Raw genomic sequence first — 20,002 nt, forward strand, 5'->3', positions numbered from 1 at the left:
GCAAACCTGCAAATGTCATTGGTGACTCGTGCTACACAGTATCTCCTGTTACCACTTGTGGTTAGCTCAGGTTTGCCATTCCTAACCTCCTACTTGCTGAATCTCAGGAACTGGGAAACCAGATTTATGTTATTTTCTGAAATCTGCAGGCTCCATCTGACTGCTTTATGCAAAACACCGTGACATAGAACCGTGTCTCTTTGCCCCCCGTTCACTAGAACTTCTAACTGAGCCAAATTTGCTTTAATACTTCTGGGCTTGTCTTCTTCCAGAGCCCTAGAGAAAACTCCTGCCAAAATACAATTCCCATTTAACTGCACAGAAAATCTTCACCTTAGTGAAGGTAAATGTGGGCAAAGCTAATTTTTGACAAACTGTCTTCCAGAAACTAGAGCTTGCAGACGTTTCCTGCAGCTTCCAGAATTTTGCCATATAAGTAGATACATGGGAAATGTTGCACTTTTTGCTCTGCCAAAGCTATAAGCAACAGGAAGCAGTTTCTTGGAGCAGTGATTCTAAACACCCTTGAGTGCAAGGATCAGTGTCCAGATCTTTCTATGTGCACATGTGAAGGCTTATCAGCCCATATTTAGCAGTCACGTTTTCTTACTCATGTCTTCTTTTCGTAATATGTAATTGCCTGCAGTTCTGCTGGTGTTCTGACCTTGCTTAATTCATTTTTTACATATGGCTTATCTGGCTAATTTTGTTCTTTGCTAGCAAAATTTTAGTTAGTATTTGACTAAAACATTGTGTTTGTGATCTGAGGAAAGGAAATTTGGAGCTTTGGGATATAATATGTTTTCTGTAAGCTGACAATTCAAACAGAAATACCACTTTAGAAGTTCTAAACCTCAGTATTTCAAAAAAGCAGTGGTTTCCTGAAGCTTCAGGTTGCTGTGGGCATGTTTTCTGGTACCATTTTTATGGTTTTCATGAGTGCTAATTGTAATACTCCTAATATTGCTGCAGGAGATACATCTTTTCAGTGGTAGAAAACCTTCAAAGATTATGTTATATGGGACTGATACAGTTTGGCCCAACAGAGAAGTTTCAAGATAAAGATCAGGTAATTTTTCTAAAAAAATGATCCATTATTTTACATGTTTTTGGTTTTTTTTTTTTCCAGTGAAGTAAATGCAAGATTTGGGATTTGTAATTACCTTAAATATCTAAGTAAAATACTGATGTTTCAGATGTGTATGCAAACCACCAGATCCAAGTGACATACTGCAAGTTGTGGAGAATATCTTTGCCTCTTTCTTGGAAAGACACCACTGAAATGTGTAATGCTGAACATTGCACACAATAGTGATCTGGGAGGTTCTAGACTGGCAGCACTTTACGAAAAATGAGCATGGCACATTCTGTTCCATCCAAGTGTTAGAATAAAGTCACTGATCAGAGTAAAATAATGATGTTCATATGCATATTTTTGTAAATAGACAGCACATGCAGAGGAAAAGGCAGTCCCAACATACATTTTATGAGGATAAGAGAAATAATTAGACCCCAAAACGCTTCTGTTCAAATACTGAATGAGAGCTTGTAGGAAATAGTCACCCTCTGTGGAAACTGGGAATATCCTGTGCACAAGGGCAAAAAGAAACTCTTCTAAATCTGAAAAGGACATTTCTGGATTGATGGCAAAGGAAGTTTGGGAATGCAGTGTCATAGGGTGGGGTGTATGTGTGTCTTCTCTCAGAGTACTGGCTCAAACCAGTGAAGACTGAGGAGATGCTAAGTTGTCCTAAACCAGATTAAGTTGTGTGACCTGTAAACTGGGAAATTTCAATGATTTTTACCTATCCACCTGAAACATACTGTATTTGACAGGTCTTTGTGTATATGAAGCGAAATGCTGTGATTGTTGATACCACAGTCTGTGACCCCCACTATAACCTGGCTCAAAGTAGTCGCCCATTCGAGAGACGCTTGTATGTTCTGAACACCATGCAGGATGTGGAAAACTTCTGGTTCGATTTGCAGTGTGTCTGCCTTAACACGCCATTGGGTATGATATAACTCTGTGTTTTTAGCACCTTTACTGTTTATTCTGTTCATACCGCAATTCCTTTTCTTTTCCTAAAACTTGAGGCAGGCTCTGTTTTGTCATTTCCAATGTTTTGATCTCTTGGCTGGTCACCTTGTGCATCAAAAATATCTAGAAGTTTGTCCATATAATTCTGTGAAGTTGAGATCCACTTGAAATTTTCAGAGCAGTGTTAAAAGAAAAACATTGCTGTCCTGTTAGAAGTATCCAATTTGATAATAGCCGTCTAAGATTTTAATCCAGCTATGAAAATGCCTTTTTGAAAATAGTTACCAGTATATTTTTGCCATAGATCTCTGCCAGTTTAAGTAGGGATCCCTTTTCCTTAGAAACATGTTGCTAAACCTTCTAATTGATAGCCTGAGTTAGATGAGAAGTGAAAGCTAAGGGAGCTCATGCATCCCAGGTTTTTGGAGCTTATTTTTGTCTTTGATCCTTTTACAGTTTTAAACACAAGCTACAAGAAGTACACATTTAAAAAACATATTGGAGGGAAGAGATTGCTCCTGAAACCATAGACAACCCTAACCTGTATTTCTGTAATTTAGTCAGCCAGGTAGAAGGATCTATTTGCAATTTTATCTCCTTTTGGATTGAAGCAGGCTCCTTTCACGTTTTTCAAACGGTAATATGTCTGTGATTGTTGCAGTCTTTGTGGGCTGGTCAGACTGTGATTGTTCCTACCCCCAAAATATGGGAATGATGTTTCACCAGTGTGCATGTCTATGGAAGCTCTGTGCTGCACTTCAATGTATGTTGAGCCTCTAGATCAGATAATCATCTAAGATCCTGTCCTGCTCTATTATCTTTGTAGCATGGGCAGCCAAAAAGCATTAGTGAGCTAAAAATTGTGTGGAGGGTTTTTTTCTACCTTTGACTTCTGTTATTCTGTAAAACAATCACCTGACTCCTCTGCTCTGTCCTAAATGTATCTCCAACATGAAGGTGTCAGACACGAAGAGTGTGCACGCTGTGTTTCAGCAGTCACAACCTGCCATGGTTCTTGAGGAGTGCTGCCACCTTTGAGTATCTGAAAAGCTGTGATTCATCCAAAGTATCTGTGAACTGCTGCAGTATTTTCCTAGTAAAGTGTACCAGCCTTACATTACTTCTGCCCTGAATAGTTTTGGATAATTTAGGGCCTTGTACTGGAAATGAGGTGGAACACCATTAGCCTCTGTAAGAAGGTAGCACGTTTTATCGAGAAGTGGTAAAAATAGAAGCCGTAGGTTGCCGTGGCAGAGTGGGATAACAAGGGGTCGAAGTCTGGCTTCTCATGCTGATAGTCCAACTCATCTGTATGTCTAGGAGTTGTCCGCTGTCCTCGTTCAAAGAGAAATAATCTTCAAGGGGAGGAGACTGCACTAGATGTAGAGATGGAACAAGAATCAGCAGCGGATAAACACAATCTGGAACGAAAGACTGCGATGTTGGAATATACCACGTATGTTGTCTTCATCTTTGTTTTGTTGCTTGAATAAAGTGAGCAAAAACAACTGTTCTCGTTTGAGAATGTTACTCAATAGCGAATGCAGTTAAGACTCCAGCGTTTCTATTGGGTGTTGTGAGGGCTGGTTTGTTTGTTTGTTTTTCATAATTCAGAGGCTGATTAAAAAGACATGTAGTTATGTATCACGCTTACAAGGAACTTGTCTACCAAGCAGGTTTTCATGCTAGGGGAATGGGAAAACCAGATTCAGATTTCCTTCTAAAGTAGCATAGATGTGTGTTGCAAGAGTTTTGGGGAAAGCAAAGTCGGGGGAAGGAATGCTTCTGGGTACAGCCACTGCAAGGGAAAATGTTAAAGATTCTCTGTTCCTGTGCTTTATATCACAGTATTTCTAGTACCCTGTACTGAAGCTCCCCAGTGTCACATTCTGAATTCTGTCCTTCTGTGTTGCAATTTGTGAATATTGTTCACAGATTAAATTCTAATATGATATTGGTGTACGCTGGTGAAATCTGGAAGTGATATCTGGAGCACTTAATCTTCTGCCTGATCACAACCAGAATACTCGAGAGGGTTGTGCACTGACCGCCTGTGACAGCCATGCAGAATGCCAGTCACACCTTTTATATTGAATGTTGTGCACTGTGGTTTACTTTTGCCAATATTCTATTCTTTTAATAAACAGCCTGATTAAAAGCATTTTCAGTTAGTTCGGTGTTGGTAGTATATATAACAAGTTATCTTAAAAAAAGTAATGGAGGTGAGTGAACTTAATCTCACTGATCCTTGCTGATAGAAGGAAATCTGTTCAGTCCACTTGTCAGCTTTCACATATGGTCTCCATTGTATGGTAAGAAATCTTGTAAACTGGAGATCTGGTGTTGACTTGCAGTTAGCCTAGAGGTGACTGCAGCTTCTTTAAGGTCAAGAAATAGTTTTGGATTTAATTAATGGTGTAATGTTGTCATGGAAGAATTTATTGAAAGCTTGACTGAAATAATTTTTTCATGGTAGCTTTCAAAAAAGATCTTTCATAAGGTGAAACAGGATTTCAAAAATACTATTTGGTGTTATTACTGGATTGTCAGAGCTGTCGTGTCTACTGCATATGCAGCACTCATTCATAGTTTGATTTTTTTGAAGAAGTAATAAGTTTTTCTCCATGATTTCTTGCACACTCTCATATTTATAGAAGAAAAATAAACATTTTTTTTCATTTTGCACCATAATACCACACTAATAATTCAATAGGTCACACATGAAGGGTACCAGTTAATGCATTACGTCCTATTCACTGTTAGTTTCATGTTCTTTCCAGGGAAAGAAATGAAGTTCATTGTTTTTCTGGTTTAACAAGCTTTAATGTATTTGTTAGAAAACTGGAGAGATCAGTGCTCGACAGTCAGCGTGAAAAAGAGGTTTGAATGCCTTTAGTTCCTGTGCAGGATTTTCCTCACACTTGTACTCAGTTTTTCATCTGAGCAGGAATAGTGCTGAGACGAGTTTAACTTGGCCAGTGGAACTTGGTGAACAATTCTGAAGTTGTTCTGGGTGTAATTTCTAAGCTGAAAGCTCAGTCATTAAATATCAGGATTTAAAACTTAATGGAAAAGCATCATTGCTGCTTCTGGACCAGGGTTAAGGGAAGGAGCATCTCTTTTTCTCCTCCTCTTTCCCAGCCCTGTCTGAATTGGGGGTTCTGCATGTTGCACACACATCGGTGAAGAAGAGGTGAGGAGGCGCTTCCTACAAAATAAATACTGGATGCTTTGTTTCTCTTTCTCTTAGAGGCAGCCGAGAGGTGGTTGATGATGGAACCATTCCCGGAGACGGGTTGGGAGCTGCAGGTCTGGATTCCAGCTTTTATGGGCATCTCAAACGCAACTGGATCTGGACAAGCTACATCATCAATAAGACTAGGAAGGTGGGTATTTTAAAACTTATGTCCTGTAATGGCTTTTCCAAATTTTAATATTCTTAAGGTTGAGATACTGATAGCAAAATTGTACTGCCTGCACGCTTTCCCAGCTGTGTGTCTCAGTAAGGCAAAGAAATGAATGCCAAATTTGGTAAATCTTGGTGCTGAAGTGAATGAAAGAATCGGACGTAAATTTTATCTGAACTGAATTTGGCAATACATTCAACCAAAGCAGAAATGCTTTAGGAAGCAATAAATGTAGATGACTTAGTGGTGACTCTTGCCTTTCTGAAATGTAGAATTTGTCAGATGAAAACTGAAACATCTGGAATAAGGAAATACATACAGCAAAAAAATTGACTAGGAAGCCCAACACAGGCAAATAAGAATGGCCATCCCCATGCTGCTAATGTCCTGTCGGTGATGGTTGCCAGTAAAAGATTTGTAGGGAAGGTTTTAAGAGCAAGGTAAATATATAGTGATATTTCATCAGAATATTCTCCCAGCTGTCTGCAAGTTTGGCTCAAGACCATTCTTAACCTGGAGGAGATGTTTGAAAGCTGTTAATAGCTTTTTCCTTTAGCATTAATTTGTCTAATTTATTTTTGGATGTGTTGCTTTAGTATCTGAAACTTCATGTAGCAAAGTGTTTCAAAGTCCTATTATCTGTCACCATTTCCTTTTGATGTTTAAGCTCCCTCATCATTGTAGTACTAACAGAAGCTGTGAAAAAAAATTCTCCCTTTCTGTTTCACTTGATTTTGTAAACATCTCTCATGTTTCCCATTATCATCTCTTTTTAAACACTGACACTTTAAACACTTACATCTACCAGATTACTTAACTGTTCCCAGCATGGAACCTGTTCTGCCTTTAATCATTCCTGTTGCATTCGTTTAACCAGTTCTAGTTCTGCTATATAATTTTTAAGGTTAAAACACATAGTGCATTCAGGCTGTGACCACCGTAGCTGCATAGTGTTGCTCTCCTTTCCTAAGAATTCCTTACATTTGCTTTGCTTTTTGACCATTTATCCTGCCGTAAGTGGTGGTCAAATTAAAGCCTATCAGTGTATGAGTTGCTTGGTTTTGACCTCAAGTGGGATCATTTCACTCCCAGTTTCACCTGCTGTTCTGTCCTCCAGTTGTTCAGCACTAACAGGACCCCCTGCATGATTTAAGATGATTTAAGATGGATAGAATATGGTCTAGGAGGCATTTACTCAGTTTTTGTGTTTGCATTTTGGTTTTGTGCTTTTTAGAAGTTCCTTTGGAATCTAAAATGCTTTGAAAAAACACTGTTTTACAGAAAATTCTGCTCAGCCTCTGTAGCAGTGAAAGAATCGAGCATTTCTTTTCCAGCCATAACTTCTTCTAAACTTAAGGAGATTTGCTGAAATTCTAACCTACATAATCTAGTGGTCATTACAGTATGACTGAAGAAAAGCTGTAGAGCCAGGTAGTCATAAGACAAATGAATTCTTCATTGTACCAGGGATCTTTTCCTTTATACTGAAAATTCATTTTTGACACCACTTAAAGGATATCATGTATAGTGATGTTGAAACCAGTGCCCTCCTTTTGCAAATCACCTTTCTGAAAGCTGTGTTGTCGTAGGAAAGTACAGTTTCTGAGAACGGACTGACAGTGAGGCTCCAAACCTTCTTAACAAAGCACCCGCTCCCACTTGGCTCAGGAGGTAAGGGGGTGATGCTAGTCGGGGGGTCTGCAACTGCATTAGAGCTGTTACTGTCTTTGTCAAACCCAATATGGATGATGTGGGTTATTCCTGTCGTCTTACAGTAATCTAGGAGGCTTCTAGGGCAGTAAAATTCTGGATATATGGAATAATGATTTTTTATCCAGTATTGACAACTTAGGTTGTTTCTGTCTCCTTACAGTGATCTAGGATGCTTCTGGGGCAGTAAAGTAGATATGTAAATAATTCCCTTTGCTATAGAACAATAATTTTTACCCTTTGTAATTTCTGTTTTGCAGTTTGCAGAAAGTCTAGAGGGAGCAATGTTTTGTATGACTAAGCACTGTTAAAATTGTTTAGCCTAACATTTAAGCTAAGGAGAAGGAAATGCTTCAGGTTGAATATGAAACCTTAACTCAGTTCCTGTCTGATTGTGCACTGTACACTGGACTTGGAATTGCCTGATGATTTCTCATTTATGTGGGATTTTATTCATTGTGAGCTGCTGAGAAGTGGCATAAAATGACATGACTAATAAAGGGCAAGTCCAGGAGGGCATCTGTCTTTTAATATACTGAAACTTTGGCATTTGCCCTTTATACCTTAATATTGTAGAATGTAACTGCTATAAAGCTCTACTACTGTAAATATGTGTTGTTTTAGGTAACAAACTTAATATTTTGAGAGAAGGAAAGGTAGCATCTGAGTCACTTGTCCAGAAAGAGGAATGTGTTGAAATAACTAAAGAACCAACCCAGGATCGAACCAAACGAGTGAGAGGTGGAAAAAGCCAGAAGAGGAAGAGGCTTAGGAAAGACACAGGAAAGAAGACCAAGAAGGTAAAGAAAGGTAAGTAACTAACACACCAGGAAGAAGTGGCATTCTTTGTAATGCATATGCTGCTGTAAGTTGCTTTAGAAAAGCTGCTGTGATTGTCACAGAGTGTGGGAAATGGAAACTTACTGGCCATGTCTTTGGGTGCCTCCTTCAGCGAAGATGTCCAGGTGTCCTGGGGCTGTGTACTTGCCCTGGAGAAAAACAGCTGCGTGCTGTAACTGTTACCTGTATGTGAATCAAGGCTGCACTCCTGTACTGTACAAACTAAAGAATTTCTAATTGTGCCTGCACCAGATTAATGCCTTGCAGTTCACCATCAGCTTTTGATAGCTGGCTTAAAGGTTCTTCATGGTATGAAGAATCAATTTGCTAACTAAAGTGTTCATTTTCTCAGCCATGGGAGAGTAATTAATGCATTTTACTTTCTCAGCTGCTACTTCCTTCTCTGCTTTTGTTTTTAATTCTTATAAACTCCAGTTGGTGCCGATCCTGTGATAGGAGTTTGAATTAATCAGAATATGTAGTGCTGAGAAAACTGTTTGCTTGTTTGTTTTTGTTTCCCGGATTTGTTAGAAGAGGATACTGTAGAAAAAAGCAAAAGGCTCCGCTACCATGATGAAGCTGACCAGAGTGCCCTGCAGAGAATGACACGTCTGCGTGTCTTCTGGACAGTGCAAGAAGACAGTCTGCTCCTGCTGTGCCGAATCGCTAGTCATGTGCTAAATGCAAAGGTATTTAGCAGGACCTGTACTTAAGGGGTCTATGTACTGACCACACATTTCATCAGCCCTGGGAATTCATCCTGGTTCTAACCACCATTTGCGTAGGTAAAAGCTGAAGTTTAACTCCAAACACTTTTGTTCTTCACACAGGTAAAAAGGCCCTTTGTTCCATGGCAAGTAGTTCGGGATATCATGCATGCCAGCTTTGAGGAGTCCCTCGATAAAACTTCTCATTCCGTTGGACGAAGAGCTCGTTATATTGTCAGAAATCCACAGACCTATCTTAATTATAAGTAAGAAGGTTTCTGTCTATGTTCTAGCTATAGGCTAAATTCCCCTGAAATTAAGTGAAGGGATATGCTCCTCCTACATTTATAACTTATTTTATATGAATATAAATTTCAACTTTTTTGCACTCTAGTGCTACGAAGTCTGTACTGAATTGGGAACATTTCAACTATGTACAACGCCTTCAATTGTATCTCTTGCAGAGTTTGCCTTGCTGAGGTTTACCAAGACAAAGCCCTCATTGAAGATTTCATGAACAGAGAAAACAATTATGAAGATCCACAGGTAGGAAGGAAGTATTCTAAAGGTCATGTAGTGCTTTACACTGTTTGGCTTACTGAGTGCTTGCACTGTTTTGATTCCTGTGATTTCATATCTTACATCTCCCTTGTACCCTCAGCCATGTTAAAAATAGCATCGTTGTAAAAATGCAGCATCGTTGCTATTTTGAGAGTAAAGTGGACACAGGCAGCCTTCCAAAGGCACATAAACAGCACTGCTTTGCATCAGAAATGTATGTTTTTCAATGTGCTTGTTTATAAACATCCCTGACTGAGCATCCCTATGCACTGATTGTTTTAATTTATTTTTTTAATCCTCTCAGCCTCTTTGTTATCTGAGCAAGAAAACATCTTTGCTCTGTAATTGCCAATTATTTTTTTTCTGGTTGCGTGTTGAAATATGTAGCTTCTGGGGATGAGAGCAGGAATGGAAGCAAATTTGGTGAGAGAAGCCTTGATTTGATCAGTCGAAAGTTTTTATTTAATTGTTGAGATTTTTATGGCTTAAATCAACCACAATTGCAAACTGTAAAGTTTTTGCATTTTCAGTGCAAACAATTCCATTTGGAATTTCAAAACTTCTTCACAATGTCACAGCAAGATTTTCTTTGTTTTTATCCAGGAATGACAATTCATACTATTGTCAGACAATCCCAAGCAGTTCTGTTGTCAGATTCATTTCTGTTTAAATGAAGAACAGTTGTTCTGTGGTGAGACATTGCTGAAATAAATGCGTGTGTCCCCAGTCCCTAAAGTCTGTCTTTGGAAGCAAATAAAATCTTGTTTCCAGAGAGATACAGAACTGTGTGTAACAGGTGTCCTCCAAGCCATGATTGTACAGAGTTAAGGGAGTACATGATAAAGCCTGAAAGGTATGAAGAGGACAAAAAAAGACTTAAGCAAAGCTGTAGCAAGAGACCTTATGCTGTTAATTCAGTGTAATTTAATATGTTCATGGTGGGTTGCTTGTACCTGTGAGCTTGATTACAGACAGACCTTGGGACTGATATCAGCGGACACGACCTCCACACAGCTTTTTTGATGCATTCTCTTGTCTGTTGTACAGTTTCTGACTTGAAATAGCTGCCTTTGAATTTACTTCTAGAATTTTCCACAAAAGCTTTAGAAATAGAGAGCATTTTCCCACTCTAAGAAATGAAGGTTGATAACATTTCTCTCTTGTTTTCAAAGGTTTGTGCAAAGGAGTTTAAAGAGTTTGTGGAAAGACTGAAAGAGAAATTCAGTTCAACCCTGGGGAATCCCAAACTTGAGATTCCTGATACTTTGCAGGAACTCTTTTCCAGGTATTTTAGCTATGGTGCTTTTGACTCTGCACATGGGCCGAGATAATTGAGGACATGAGGACCTCTCCTCTGCTGTGTGTGCTTTACACCCTCTGGTACTTGTACTCTTAGTATCAAAAGACGTTTCGGTAAATACAACAAGCAACGTTTCTTTCAAATCCAGACTTCCTACGTACCTATAACTAATGTGCAGTTATTTGCACAAGCTTGTTTATTCTAAACCATTCCCATTTTGCTAAATGAGACTTCTTGTAAACCAGAAGTTCACAACGTCAGATTTTCATAAATGGTCAATCCTCAGCTTTGCTATTAGAAGACGTTGGTACTCAGGTGTAATATTTTAATGCAATAGAAGACTTGCCTTTACAATTTTCCAGATTAGCTGGCCCTATTTTATATCACAATTTGTAGCTGGTTGCTCAGCTAAATCATCTCAGTGCTGCTGTTGATAGAGCAGAGCACCCAGCCTTGCGTGGCCTTCTCCAACCACAGATTGTCAGGCTTCTTCATGATGAATAACACTTGGAGAGAAATGCGAGAATTTGGGTCTCAAACCATTTTATGATAACAAATTTAGCACCTTTGTAAATGTTCTTACTGTATGTGCATGTGCTGCTGATGGTAACTGGACGTCCAAAACTTCAATAGAATAGCAAATCCATGCAGTTTTGTGCTGTCTCCTGTCAATGTGTTTTACCTGCTTGTCAGCAGAAAGCTTAGTGCAGTGAGGGAGATGGATCACGACGGTGCTTTTAATGTTTGACACTTGTGCTGCTGGAGCAGAGCGCTCCCCTGCGCTGCTTCCACACTTGCCCTGTCAGCAGTTGCGCTTGTCAGCCTCTGCATTTCATGGCTGGTATAAAATCACAGAATGTGAGTTTTGTTTCAGTGTTGTCTTCTCCCTCTCCTTCCCCAGATTTCGAGTTCTGGCGATCGGGGAAGACACCGATCAGAACACAAAGGAGGACAGTCTAAGCAGGTGAGCAGCAGTAGCATCAGTTTTTTCCATTAGGACTCCAAGGTCATGTCAGCCCTCACATCTGTGAAAATCATAGATATAGTCTTCTAATTCAGTATGTTTTTCATCTGTTTGTTGCAGTGTATAAATTTAGTGAAGGATTATAGATTTGATGAATGAAATGACAGAAGGAGTGCCCTTCTCGAAATGGTGCTCTGTTATCATTAGGACAACAGTGTATGTTTGCTGTGTGGGTGCTATGCCTTAGGAGGAGGAGATCTTAACAAAGAGAACTTTGTTTTGGGTCTGATTATCTGGACTGACGCAAAACTTCAGGGTGGAAGGTCATGGAAAATGTAAGAGGCTCTTTTACATGAATGATCCTCAGCTGTAGTGGTCTCACGCCTTTATGCCCTTATTTCAGAAGCAGGTGATTGAGTTTGTATATTTTTGTGCTAGTTTAAGTTAGGTAACTCATACTCGATTATCATGAATAAACGCTTGTGTTTTTTTTCTTTCAGTGTCTATGATATTCATTTTCTAGTGCTACAGAATTTGATTCAGAGCACTCTGGCACTCTCAGATAACCAGATGAAATCTTGCCAGTCATTTCAGGTACAGTATCTGGACCAAACTTTACTGGCTGTAAAACCCTGAAGAGTTTCTCCTTCCCCCTTGATATACGCCTTTTTCAAAGGAGAGAAAGGAAACTCAGAAACTTAGATTTGTATCAGTTATTTGTATTTGTATCAGATGGGGATTACTCTCTTCTGCTTTTAGGAAATGGTACATTGTATCCAGATTTTCAGTATGTTGCTTTTCTCTCTGAGGATGAGATTGCAAGATGTGAGGTTGAAGCAATCCCCAAAAATCATATGAAAGAAACTCCACATCCCTTCATTGGGTCAAACTGTATCATGATTTAGTGCCCACGTGAGCAGAGAATTACACTCTGGAGGAGAAATCACCAAGACAGTCCTGGTGTCCAGCGGACACTGGTGTTGGAGAGCCTCTCCTTCAGCTGGACACCACAGACATAGATAATCTATCAGTCAGGCACTTAACAAAAATGAAGTAGAATAGAAGTTCAAAGGGAGTTTAATATCTCTCGAGCAGGCAGAGTGAAGGCCAGAAAGCCAGACTCTTAGAAGCAGGTGTTCCTGGTAAAATGATGGGAAGAATTTACCAAAGTGTGTTGCAGATGAGCATTTTTTTATACATATAATTGTAGTGGGAGCCTGATCCCATTTTGAATATTAGGTGTTCTATAGCATTTGGTTAATTTAATTGGCATTTACTGTGGAAAGCCTGGAAGTCCATAAAAGGAATAGAACAGTGAAGTAAATGTATATATAACATTTACATTCTGGCTTGTAGCTCCATATTCATTTAGTTAGGTAAACCTCAAGTCGCTGAGTCTAACAGTGGATTCAGAGCTAACACGGCCTTTTATGTTGAACGGGGGTTTTTTGCAGACGTTTCGTTTGTACCGCGAGTACCGGGATGACATTCTTGTGAAGGCTTTCCTGGAGTGTCAGAAGAGGAGCTTGGTCAATCGCCGTCGAGTAAACCACACATTGGGTCCAAAGAAAAGCCGGGCTTTGCCTTTTGTACCCATGTCCTATCAGCTGTCTCAGAGCTACTACAGGTGGGTGTCAGAAAGGTCACTGTTGATGTTTGAGCAAATAAAAGGATCTACCCAGGCGTGCTGTAACTATTTGGCTGCTCTGTGCTACCTTGGGTCTAAAATTCATATGCATTAAGAACAGATTATCAGTCTTGTGCTTCTCTGAATTTGTCTTTTTGTCCAGAGTTTTTACGTGGCGGTTTCCCAGTACCATTTGTACAGAGGCCTTTCAGTTCCTCGAGAAGCTCAAGAATGCTGAAAAATCAGACCAGCCAGATCACTTCTCATTTAAAGATCAAGAAAACAAAGCATCAGATGACATGATTGCGTTTCCTATGGAAGGACCTGGTGGCCAGTGTGTGGCGATGCTTTCCCTGTTCTCCCTGGGCCTTGTGTCTGTGAACGTGAGAATCCCAGAGCAGATAGTTGTGCTGGACAGCACTATGGTGGAAAATGAAGTGATAAAAAGGTAAACACTGTTATTTCTATTAGTAAATACAGTTTGGGGGTAACTTGGATGAAACTGGGCAGGCATAGCATTTTCTGCACTGTATTGTGGCATGCTTTACTGTGATGTTTAGGTTTTTATTTCTGAGGGAGTTAATGAAGAGTTAATGGCACTTTAGTTAGTGCCTGTCATTATAGCCTTGGAGTGCATTTGCCTTCGCATTTGTGACATTTAAATTGCTGGGCACTTCATTGCTGTCAGAGCTGATGCGGAAAGGAGAGCGGTGCGTGCCAGATGAGCGTTCTCATCAATGCACCTTCCCATTTCAAGGACTAAGGAGGATTAGTTACAAGGTTTCAGCTTTATCAGTGAAACCTGTCTCCCCTCTTTGGTTTGTTTTTTTTTAAACCTCCAGTCAATTGAATACCACTGAAATTGAAATTCTCAGCCTAGGCAGACTAATTCTATGAACAGTTATTTTTACCATCATTATCTGTTTTCTTAGAGTGCATCTAAAATCTCTTGCTGTAGTTTAACCTGTTTCTTCCTGTTATATTGCAAACATACACAGAAAATTCTTTGTTCTCTTTAGAGCAGCTTATTACCTATTAGAAGATTGTTGTCTTAGTCTTCCTCCCATAAGAAGTTATTCTTTAAAATGGGCTGCTTCAGTGCTGTAGCTGTGGGTTTGCTATGTTACTCATGTTATCCAGATCTATTTCTTCCTCATTATTTTCCTCAAGACTGAACTGTGATAAAAACACCACGGTCTTGCTGCCAGGTCTGTGCCAATTCCATCACGCTCTGCAGGTGAAATGCCTGTTACCACATCGCAGGATGATGAACAGCCGCATCTTGCCCGCCCTCCCTTGCCCCCCCCAAAAATTATTCTTGTGATTCATGACAAGTATTTTTTCCTTTACCCAGTTGATTGTTTCCATTCAGAGAAGGTGCACAGTACTATGATATAAATAACATGCATTTCTCCATGTGAAATTGCTTCCTGCTCTTTTCCAGACTATTTCTCCAGTTTGCTGGAAGTGCTCTCCATGTAAATCCTGTCTTCTCGTAAACTTGCGGCCTCCCCAGTTTGGTGACCCTAAGCAAACTTCATAAGCTATTTTATCACCCAGGTCATTAGTAAAAACACACTGAACCCTGGAGGAGTCCCATTGCTGAGTGCAGGCATCTGAGTCCAGTTTTCCAACTGGTTATGTACTAACACTATTTTTTCTAAACTGTGTTCCCTTTTGATTTTAAATATGTTTTCTAAGATGAGTTAAACCTTAAGTGTCTTCTCTTAAAAGGCTGGAATGAACCTTTGGTTATCTCTGGCATAACCTGCTTAAAACAGAAGCAACTTCAGAGTTAGATCATGTTGTTCAGAGCCTTCACCTTTATTCATAATGGCTCTTGTCATGTCCAACAAAGAAATCGTGTTGCTTTGACTAAATTTCTTTCTGAGAAATCTATTGTGGCTGCTACTACTGCTCTTTCTTTACTTTGAGGCTGTCTGCAGTTTGGTTTATGTTACTTTTTTTTGTTGATGTGTTTTTATTTTTTGTTTGGTTGGGTTTTGTGGGTTTGTTTTGTGTTTTGATTTAGGTCTTTTGTGTGGTTGCTTTGGTTTGGTTTTTTTTTGGTTTTCTTTTTAAAGTAAGGGAAGTGTTTGGTCTGTAATTCTCCTTTAAAAATAAACAGTCTGCCCTACACTGCATTACCGCTTCTGTTCTCCACTTTTGTGCTCTGACAGATGTTCCCTCATGATGAAGTGTCTGCTGAGCCAAAGAGGTTCAGCACTGTAAGCTGAGATATTTTGGGCTCATTTCAACATATTTGCAAATAAGAGAAAGTTTCCTTTTCCAGGGATCTTTAGTGCATTTTCTTTTCTATAGTTGCTTGTACTCGGCACCTTAAATCAGCCTGCTGTGAACGTACCCACAGCTGTTCATAACTAAATGCTAGAATGCAGAATAGCACGTGTTCCTGCTCTGCTGAGTATCATGGATCAGTTTCTTATTTTGAGAGAAAAAAACAACAAACATAACACCTCTGTTTGCTGTAGTTTGGGAAAAGAAGGACTTGAGGATGACGATGACGACGATGACGATGATGATGATGGCTCTGGAGGCAAACGGAGAATAGAAGTAAAAGCTCGTCAAGCATCTCACACCAATTACTTACTGATGAGAGGCTACTATGCCCCTGGAATTGTCAGCACGCGCAATCTGAGCCCCAGTGACAATATTGTGGTCAATTCCTGCCAGGTGAAGGTGAAGCTGCGGTGTACACCAGTTCCAGGAAGACTCAGCTCTCCAGGTTAGTGTCTGTTTGGCCTGACACACACAGAAGCTGGTTGAAGCAAGAAAGATAGTGAACTCGTGAGCTGAGGAACTGATTTGAGCAAAGCCTGCTAAAGGGACATTCTTTTATCATGACACATGCAGTTTGCCTTCTAATGGTTTCTCTCCTGACTTAAAACCAAACTGCTGGCTGACTTACAGGAGCACCTTTTGGTAACGTGTCCTTGCCTGTATTTCATGTTGGGTGAAACTATTAATTCAATGAGGAAGTCTGTCCTCTGCTCTGTTGTCCCATCTCCAGGAGGTTTTTCAGGCCCTTCTGCAACTTAAATACCATATTATGTCACACCCAGGCTCTCTTTTCTGTAAAGAGACAACAAAATCTTTCAGAGCTCCTTGAATGGAAATTCACCTTTACCTGCCTCATGCAAGTGCTTGTCATAGTGCTGTCCAGTCTCTGGCCTCTTACCTACAGGAAGTTAAACATTTTGATAACATTCAGAGCCTGAATATTTGCAATTTATCAGCACTATTCCTTCTTGAAGAGCATCTCCCTTTCAGCTGTGACGCAAATGCATCCAGGAAAGCCTTTAGTTGTTCAGGTCTTTAGTTGGAAGGTCTAATGCTGTCCCTGTCCATTCCTATTGCTGTTGTGGTAGATGTAAAATAGCAATTCTTTCTCGTATCTCTGCTGCCACACATGCCCTCCAGGTCTGCTGGCTTGATGGCTCATTACAGTTGCTCTCATTTTTCCTCAGCTGTCAAAGTGCAGCTGCCGTGTGTGTCCCACAAGGGGTGGTGTACATGCAGCCTGCAGATAAAAGGGTGGGAGCAGGTAGGAACGGTGCCAAAGCTGCCCTCTAATCATCGGGGACTGGAAAAACGGTGTTACACCACTTCAGCTTCTGAACACTTGGCACAGTGGGGGTTAGTTTTGTGCAGAGATGCTTTGTTATACGAATTGTACTAAGACATTGTCACCGTGTAGTTTATACCACATTTGGCCAATAGCTTTCTGCCATGGACCAGCTGCTTCCAATTTTTTGATTAATAGGGTCCTCTATAGCATTTCCTTGGCCTAGATTTTTCACTTGACCTTCATCCAGAAAAAAGGAGATGATTCTCTCATTAACTTAGAGCTCAGCTGACCTGGTGTTAGAGGGAATACCAATATGTCTGCATTGCCTTTCAGCGATACTTCACTCTGATATGAGGGCAAGCCCTTGGAAACCAGCTTGCTCTTCTACAGGGCTTTTCAGAGACAAATATGTAAGGCAGCAAGAAAAAAGGGAATGGCAGCAGTGAAGATGGAAAACTGAGCTCTGGTTTTAATTGGAATAGTCTAGAACGCCTCTAATCTGTCTGTCTCAGAATATTTATATTTCTATAATGTATTGCATAGTACCAACTGTTTCACAGCTTATGCACTTGTTTTTTATTTGCTTTGCAGTTTCTTCTCTGCTTGACAACATGACTGTGGGAGTCTCCTGCCTCCCTGAAACTTTTACCAGGCTGATAAAAGTCCAGGAAGAAAATTATGAGGTTGATCAGTTTCTTCACGAGTGTACTGAGCACTATGGCTATAGTCCCAGAGATGCAGCTGCTGTTCTGGAGATCCGTAATGCAATAGAGGCAACTTCCCACTTTGGAATTTGCAAAGCTGAGCTGAGCAAACATTTCTGCAGCTATGAAGAGGTGGAACCTGAACGCACCAGGAGCTTGGAGCAGTACATTCAGGTGATTCTACAGCCAGCTGCTTTCTGTACATTCATGTCTGCATGTTTAGTATTCCCCTTGAACAGGACAATCTTACAGGCTGTAGGAAGCAAATATAAACTGAACAAAGCTATTTCTGTTGGGCAAGAGATCACATACCAATACCTGATAGCTGTCCTGCCTCAGATGTAGGAAGAGCAAAAATTAAAGCAGCACTTAGTCAAAGACAGGGATGAGGCATTTCAGGAATTTAGAGGTACTAACATTCACCTTTGGAAGCAAAATACTCTTTGCCAGTTACATTTTTTAATTTAAGCTGAACAAAACATGTCTTGTGCTGTAATTTCAGAACAGTTGAAGAGGCAAAACATCTTTCCAGCTTCAGTGCAGCAGGACATAAAACTGAATGCTCTACTAAGCTCTTCTTCTTTGCTGCCAGTTAAGGATGGCAATTCCATGATATTTGGTTAAATGTTCCTGAGATATATTTTTTTTTTCTTCCCAATAGGACCTTATTGAAATGCAGCAGGTTTTGGAAGTAGGAGGCCACACTGTAAGACTGGTTGCAATAGTATTTGCCAAGCCATGGCTATTACATTCAGTATGTCTGAAGAACAAACCGGATGACTGTGATCAGCAAGGTGCAGACAGCACCCTCCCTGATGTCCAACAGGATCGCCTGCCTGCAGACCCAGAGAAGGGAGAGAAACGTTCAAGAGAGGAGGAGCAGCTGGGGAAGGACACGCCATCTGTCAGTGATGGAGAACCCCTGAGGAAGAGATGCAAGACTCAAAATGATGTCCTTCAAGATGGCAATCAACTCTGTGAGGTTTCACAGAGTGGTTTGGGAAGTGCAAATGAATGTAACTTTGAAGAAGGTGTGACTGATCCCGTTACAAGGACAGAAACTGTAATCACAGATGAAGAAACAGGCTCCCTGGGAGGGCAGGCGGAACACCCAGGTGCTGTGGATGCAGACACTTACAAGGAACACGATAAATCTTGTTGTGATGACAAAGAGCTTGAAGTAGAGAATGAGGAGCTCAGCCCTGAGCACGATAAGCAGATCCCTGGCCTTGAGCAATCAGCTAATGAGCAGGATGATGATCTTTCCTACTTACAGGAGAACCCAGGAGTCTCTAAAGGTAAGTAGGAGCTCTCTGCATCCAAGAAATAGAGACTAGCTCATCATCAGTTGATCCCAAACGGGTAGCTCCATTTTATAAGCAAGTACTAGATTCTTTATGAAGCCGTAGCAGTGACAGAAGTTGTCATTGATCTGGGAGGTCTTGGAGGTTTCAGATACATCACAGATTCCTTCCTATGCCTATTGCTGGAATGTTCATTACTAGTCCAGAAATGTGTTTTCCTTAGAAATTCATTTCTATGTGTTACGCTTTTCCAAAAACATATTTGCATCTGCATCTCTGGCTTCAGTCCAAAGGCTAGACACCTCCACACCTACAAAAACGATGCTTCTGGTGTACATATAACTAGAATGCCCATGACTGAAAGTTCTAAAGTCATTAAACCACTCACCAGAAAGCAGCGCATGCCAGTGAGAAGATTAATAGCCTTGTTTGTAACCCAATTTGACTTAATTTTCTTTTTCTTTTTACTGCCAGTTTTATTTTTTAATAGCTAGTAGTTCTTGCCAAGCTTTACATTAAGTAGGTTGTTGGGGATTTTATTTTGGTTTTGCTGTTATCAGCTCTGATTTCAGACTGAATCACAAGGTAACTGCTTGTGTGGTGTTTTGCCAAGATCTGCCGTTACCCGCGTTTGCAGCTGCAGGATGCCACGCCAGTTGGTGCAGACTGATCGTAGAGTCTTTAGACCTTGGTAGTGTTTAATTGGAGCCTTCCTGCAGGAAATGGACTCAGCTGTCTGAGCAGCAAATACCTCAGTAGTTCTTAACATGGAACTACTGAAGTATTGTTTTGATTTAACTTCCTTTACTTGTTTGTAATACAGAAGGGAAGAAATAACAGTTACGTTATCAGGCACAGAGTTCTTACTGGTCTTGCTGCTGAAGGGTTTCCATGTGTTTAAGCCAAAGCTGTCAGCCTCTGGGTGTGGTAGAGGTACCTACATTAAGTAATTGTGTAATTAAAACCCATGACATAATGTAGAATGGAAGCTGCAGAGACAGCCTTCGCTTTGAAACGGAGCCCTACTGAAATCTCGAGTGTGTGTTCAGTCGACAGCTGCTCAGACTTCTGCTCAGCTTCTGTATGATGAGGAGAAGCATCATGTCAAACCAACCTCTGAGCACTTGCAGGCCAGGACCCTGCGTAGCTCGGTGTGAAACTCCATCCTCTCCATCCGTAGCATTACCTGTTGTTCAGCCATGTCATCAGACTTGTAGGAATAAAACTTCTGTGATTTGGGAACAGAAC

General features: G+C 40.5%; 1 protein-coding gene across 1 annotated transcript in view; it reads left to right on the plus strand.

The window, feature by feature from the left end:
- The window catches only part of GTF3C1 (general transcription factor IIIC subunit 1), a gene marked incomplete at its 5' end in the record, with an annotated part of 42,411 nt that overhangs the window by 19,058 nt on the left and 3,351 nt on the right, over positions 1-20,002 (plus strand). Inside the window, 17 exons of the mRNA XM_080353798.1 lie at positions 973-1,069; positions 1,837-2,014; positions 3,362-3,497; positions 5,292-5,427; positions 7,038-7,119; positions 7,783-7,968; positions 8,530-8,687; positions 8,829-8,971; positions 9,170-9,251; positions 10,439-10,551; positions 11,468-11,530; positions 12,031-12,124; positions 12,985-13,157; positions 13,321-13,605; positions 15,650-15,903; positions 17,338-17,624; positions 18,112-18,748. Of these exons, the coding sequence (XP_080209924.1) occupies positions 973-1,069; positions 1,837-2,014; positions 3,362-3,497; positions 5,292-5,427; positions 7,038-7,119; positions 7,783-7,968; positions 8,530-8,687; positions 8,829-8,971; positions 9,170-9,251; positions 10,439-10,551; positions 11,468-11,530; positions 12,031-12,124; positions 12,985-13,157; positions 13,321-13,605; positions 15,650-15,903; positions 17,338-17,624; positions 18,112-18,748 (3,104 nt within the window). The remainder of the gene's footprint in view (positions 1-972; positions 1,070-1,836; positions 2,015-3,361; positions 3,498-5,291; positions 5,428-7,037; positions 7,120-7,782; positions 7,969-8,529; positions 8,688-8,828; positions 8,972-9,169; positions 9,252-10,438; positions 10,552-11,467; positions 11,531-12,030; positions 12,125-12,984; positions 13,158-13,320; positions 13,606-15,649; positions 15,904-17,337; positions 17,625-18,111; positions 18,749-20,002) is intronic.

This window comes from Nesoenas mayeri (assembly GCF_963082525.1).
Source record: "Nesoenas mayeri genome assembly, chromosome: 15".
Classification (NCBI taxonomy): Eukaryota; Metazoa; Chordata; class Aves; order Columbiformes; family Columbidae; genus Nesoenas; species Nesoenas mayeri.